The sequence below is a fragment of the Elephantulus edwardii genome, unplaced genomic scaffold (assembly GCF_000299155.1).
Source record: "Elephantulus edwardii isolate Elephantulus edwardi_28Jun2011 unplaced genomic scaffold, EleEdw1.0 scaffold00006, whole genome shotgun sequence".
In the NCBI taxonomy this organism is placed as follows: Eukaryota; Metazoa; Chordata; class Mammalia; order Macroscelidea; family Macroscelididae; genus Elephantulus; species Elephantulus edwardii.
Window position 1 is genome coordinate 29,013,959 of NW_006399756.1, and position 6,000 is coordinate 29,019,958.

At 39.1% G+C, this 6,000-nt stretch overlaps 1 protein-coding gene across 1 annotated transcript in view; it reads left to right on the plus strand.

The window, feature by feature from the left end:
• Positions 1-6,000, plus strand: part of LOC102856235 (chromosome unknown open reading frame, human C10orf76) — a 239,266-nt gene that overhangs the window by 128,434 nt on the left and 104,832 nt on the right. Inside the window, exon 23 of the mRNA XM_006879993.1 lies at positions 3,841-3,916. Within this exon, the coding sequence (XP_006880055.1) occupies positions 3,841-3,916 (76 nt within the window). The remainder of the gene's footprint in view (positions 1-3,840; positions 3,917-6,000) is intronic.

Here is a 6,000-nt window from a genome sequence, read left to right on the forward strand (position 1 = left end):
TGCTTAGGGAGCTCTAGTGGCCTAGTGCCAAGAAGCTGTGCTGCAATCCCAAAAGCATACTGTTCAAGGTCACCAGCTGCTCTGCCGGAGAAGGATGGGCAGTCTCTTCCTTTGTGATTAACTGCCTCTGCAAACCTGTCAGAGGGTCAGCTATGGGTTGGTTCCTACTCTATGGTATACAAGTTCAACAATTATGTGTTTACTCTTTCATGAAACATTTATAATGTTCAGTTTTTTTCTGAAATTACACAGTTTCTTGAGTGTGTGGTCCTAAAACTTGTAGATTGATAGAAAATATGTATACTCAGATCATCTCTCCTTCTGTGATTGAACTTGAAAAAAGAGCTTAGGTAGAGAAGAAAAGATTGCTGTTGATTCCTGTTGTAGATTACATAATCAAATCAGAGAAATTACAGTAAATTATCCTTTAATTGAAATATGACCAGTTTTGTTTGGAAAGTTTCTTGTTTGATTTGACCAAACTTGTACCTTTAGGGGTTAGACCTATATGGAGCAGGTAGGGACACCAGCACCAACTCAGCCAGCCACGTCCACTAAATTAACCCTGGTTATTAGTGAAATGATAAATTTGGCAGCCAGATTATCCTGATATTCCCATGTCAATATAGCTTTTAAATAAACAGAAAAAAAACCACAAAAAACCCTGAGCTGTGACACTATTAGCAAAGAAGAGAAGGGGGAAGAGGAAAAAGAGTTAAGTAGGTTTTTTTTTGTTGATATGTGCCCTCAAGTAGCTTGATAGAAAGTGAAATAAGATTTGAATAAAGAACTGACAGAAGAATTGAGAGAGTGCTATAAGCTCCTACTTTTTCTCTAGGCGAAGGATGTGTTGCTTCTCCTTTAAATGTTGTTTTATTTTTGAGAGTGTACACAGCAAAATATGCACCAATTCAACAGTTTCTCTATGTACAATTTAAGTCACATACATTAATTACACTCTTCAAGTTGTGCAGCATTCTCACCCTCTTTTTCTGAGGCATTGATCCCTTATTAACATAAATTCACAACCCCCTAAGATTGCTAATTAATCTTTTGAGTTGCTGATGTAAATTTGATGCTATGTAAATAGTTCTTAAAAGAACTTAATCCTTAAGACAGACCTTTTTTTAGGACCTAAGCTAAAATATTATTTCATTTTAAAAAGACTTCAGGGACTATTTTTTGTTTAAAGTTTAAATATTATCTCAGGCATTATTTTCAGGGATTCACTTTAGGGAAGCCCTGGTGGCTTAGAATTGTGCTGCCAAGCAAATGTATATGATTTGAATCCTCCAACTGCATCATGGGAGGAAGAGGGGCAGTCAACTCTAGCACACTTCATTACCTCTGAAGACCCACTGGATGGTCAGCTGTGGGTCAGTTCTGACTCCATGAAGCACAATAGCAACAAGAACAAACATCCACTTTTGATGGCTCCAAATAGTCTAGCTTCCATGAGAATTTTAAAATCTGATCTGAAAAAAAGAAAAAGAAAAAAAAAATCTGATCTGAAGTTTGCCTCTTTCAGACAGGATTCTTCTCTGGAATTTTTTTGGTACTGATTTATTTACAAAGTTTGAATACATTGTTTTTCACACAAGATCTTTCCCATTTTCTCTGGAATTTTCTAAAATTGTGATTTAATTGAAAGTTTATAAAACATTAATTTTTTTTATTCAGTTATACATACTCTTTGTTTCTTAACATCAGTTAAGCTACTCACAATGTTATAGCCCTTTTCCACTTCCTGCTTGTAATTTCATTTTTTAAAATCCTCCTATCCTATTTTCTCCTGCCTTTAGGGATTTATCCTTAGGCAGATGCTGCTCTTTTTGCCCTTATGTGGTTAGTTATTCTAAAAAGTGAGTGAGTGAGTGTCTTCCTGGTGTTAATTGCTCACCTTCTAAGCCTATGTATTGTTTAACTGGTAGTTGATCCAAGCTAGTGAATTTTGTTCCAGATTTGAAGAATGGCTAAGGGCCACAGTCTTGGGATTGGGTCAGTAAGCTTGGCCTTTTTTATGTTTCCGAGTTTTCTTCTACATTTGCCCACTGTATTCAGGATCTTCTGTGATTCTTTGAGAGTGATCAGCAGTGGTGTTGAACATCATCAAATTTCATGATCTCAGGGGGTTGGAAGTTGAGCTTCCTGTGGTCCATTTGTCCTTTGCTTCTTTGGACTAGTTATTTTAGTATCTCTTTGCTTTTCTTCCTCCTTCTTTGTTCCGGACAGGGAGAGACCATAGTTTTACTTTAAATTACTGTTTACAAGTTTTAAGACTCCGGTCACTGCTCAGCAAAATAGTATGCAAAACTTAATGGACTCTAGTATGCCAGTGAACCTTGATGTTCCCCAGGACTACGGTTCCAAGGCCCCAGAACAAGGAAATCATTCCCTCCGTATGTTTAGTTAGGATTAAGAAGCTTGTAAGATATTATCCCTGTTGACTCTATACTTCTATGGAATCTTTCTCTAAAATGTTCAGTTATGTAGCTAGGGACCATCTGGTCCTTCTCATCTTATGGCAAAGACGGGAAACTGTTCATGACAGTAATTAGTCACATATTCCATCTCCTCTTCCTGATCCTGGCTGTCATTCATTCTTTCTTGGCCCAAATGAATAGAGGCCAATTATTATTGTATGGATGGCCACTTGTAACCTGCTTTTTTTTTTTTATGGTGGAATAAGTTTATACTTATGTACAGAAGAGTCGGTGTGTACATCAGCCCAGTTTGGTGGCGAGTTCTTTGGCCTTGGCCTTCTCCAGCTTGGCAGTGCCGGCCACTGACTTGGGCCCCAGGACGTTGTCTCCCCATTGGCGGCGGATCTCATCACATCTGTCATTGTAATTGCTTCTGATGGTTTCTACCAGCTTCGCCAGAGCGCCTTTATCTTCCGGGTTCACCAGAGCGCCTTTATCTTCCGGGTTCACCTGCGTGAAGGCAACAGTGGTGCAGGTCTACCAGTGGACGAGGTGGCCCAGCCTGGCCTGGGCCTTGATGATGCAGTAGGAAACACCCACACAAGACCAGCAGGAAGACCACCAGCTCTATGGGGTCCATGTCATATGCGATCACCACCAGTTGGGCCTTCTTGTTCCCCACCAGGATGGTGATTGTATTCACCCCAGCACGGAGGACAGGGGGCCTCTTGGTGGGGGTGTCTCCTTTGCCAGCAGCCTTCCCTTCTTTTCAGCCTGGGCCAGCAGCCTCTGCTTGTTCTCCTTCTTGGTCTCTGGTCAGTACTTGTGGGCTAGCTTCAGCAGCTGAGTAGCTCTCTGGAGGTCCAAGGTTTGGGTAGACTGGTTAATAGTGGGTGGCACCTTGAGTTGTTTGTAGAGGATTGTCTTCTGCCGCTGCACCCAGATGTAGCAGGGCCATTTGAAGAAGAGGGTAAGGTCCCTTTTGTGTTAAGGTCCCTTTTGTGTTGAATGTCCTGCCCGATGCCAAAGTTTTTGGGTCTTTTCTCGAATAGGGGATTCACCACCTTCTTGGCCTCCTGCTTCTTGACCATGGCTCCAGGGCCACCTTCTTCACCTTGGCCTTTCCTTTCGGCATCTTGGGTGGGTGGGCGAGAGAGAAAAAGCCACTTGTAAGCTTTTAAGACACTAGGCATTGTGTAATGAACTAGGAGGAAGAACAGAAGCATTAAAAAAATAAATGGGTCAGTTAATTGTGATGTCCATGAAACTGTGGCACTGACTATGTTTTTAAAAGAAGACTGACATGGGCTCTGTTTGGTTATTTTAATAGTGCAATTGTGACATATGTCTTAATTTTTCATTATTTGAGTTTTATATCATAGATCCTGACAGGTGTGTGTTCTTATCCTCTTTATAGTGCTGAGGCTTTCTACAAATGCAGGCCAGTGGAAAGAAGCAGCCAGCAAAGTGACCCATGCACTGGTTAATATCAGGTAAGGAGTGAGAATTTATCTCTTTAAGAGTTCCTTGGCTCATCTTGAGGTTTATTGTACCCTTGTAGATGGAGTGTATTGAACACTACTGCTATTTTAAGTGCTGATGTCTGTAGGAGTGAAAGAAATTGCCATCCTTAATCAAGCAAAGCAAGAGTGCATGATATTTTTATTTTGTTGTATTGAAATAGTTTATAATGCTTCTATTCTATGAATTTTCTTACTAAGAGGTGGTCTTTTTAGGCATCTATGTTGCCAAATTGTTTTCTGTGAACAGGCTGCCTAAAAGCTTTTCTTTGGAATTTCTTTCTGCAATTGTCTATGACTTAAAGAATGAATGACTCCTGGGGATCTGGAACTTTTGACATTTTACTTTATGTGACCATTTCTGTTTGTGGTAAACAGAGGCAAAAGGAGCTCATGGGGCTAAGTAATTTTTTTCTTTTTTCTGATATAGTTAGGCAATTACAGAGCGCTGTACTGATTAAATAAAATTGTATCCGATACGGAGGTGAATAAAGTCTTAAGGATATACTATTGAGTCACAGTAGTGAGCTGTTTGTAGATAGAGAAGAGAAAGTGCTTTATGAAATCTCCATCTGACTTTTTCTTTCATTCTTTGCTGCCTTTGTGCCAATGATTTTCTATTTCCTCAACAGTTATTAAATTGTTCTTGCAAACAATTGAAAAATTAACATTGGGGGGGGAAAGAGGCAAACCCAACAGATGGGAAACTTGATTTAGCTCCAGATGTAAGTCTTGCCAGACATTCCCAGTAATAGCAATGCATATTTACAACTTGGTATAGAGTGTGATGGGTGACAGAACTGGTATGCAATGTTTATTACTATATCTTTCTTTCCTTCTCTCTTTTTTTTTAAGATAAAATTTCTGGTCCTTGTTTTGATTTACTACAGTTAAAACATCTGGGAATAAACGAAAAAGTGTGAAATGTGTTGGACAGGGAGTGCTGAGATGAGAGAGCTTGGGGGTGAAATATGCTAACAGGATTGCATTGAAGTTTGATCTGCCTTATCTGTCTGCAGAGACATTTTTCAGCCAAGACAATTTTATAAATTTGGCAAATAAACACAAAACTGCACCTAGAAAATAAACCAGATATAGTGATGAAGTCTTATGATAAATGTGATTTGTGTGTGTGTGTGTGTGTGTGTGTGTGTGTGTGAAAAATTAGAAATTACAAACTGCCTTCTCTCAAACATTCCCTTTGTGACCCAAGGACAGTATGACAAATGTGGATGTTTGAATGAAACACCAGATTCTGATCAGAGCATGAGGCACAAATGGGTGTAATTTATGTTGTTCTTATTTATTCGTGTATTTATTGGGCTTTCCAGGCAGCTCTTTTTCTTGGGGGTGGGGTGGGGGCTTGTTTCCTTTGCTCATGTTCCTTTATGCCTGTTTAACTTTTATTTTGTTGCTTTTCCTTTCACTGGTTGTGGCTTTGCTGCTGTTCTTATTCTTCCCGAGGGATATCAAACCGCTGATTTAAGCTCTTAGTCTTTTTTCTGAATAGCCCAGAAAGAACTAGAATGAGCCATACACAGGTGCAAGTTACTGTAACCTCTTCTTTCTCTTTCCAAATTCTATTAGGCGTATATCTTTCTTTTTATTCTCACATTTTTCTGATAACAGTAACATTATAGCCACTAATTTTGATGAATTAGACATGTAGTATATGCTCAAAGTATCAAATACCTAGCAAGTTTTCTCAAGAGATGAATTAGAATGCTACTTATTCACACAAAATGGAACCATGGTGGGACAGAGTGTAACATAATTATGCTGCTAACCAAAGGTCAGCAATTCAAATCCACCAGACACTGAAGGAGAAAGATGGTATAGATTCTGATGGATGACAGCACTGGGATGCAGTTAATCTCTTAAAGATTTACAATGTTGGAAACCTGATAGAAGGTCATGATGAATTGGAACTAACTCAGTGGCAGTTGGTTTGACTTTGATTATCACACTAAGGCTGAAACAGGAAAATAATGTTTTAAAATTTTTTTTATTATGAATTTCAATGAAAATTTACAGAGACTTTGGATTTCCATTGTTGC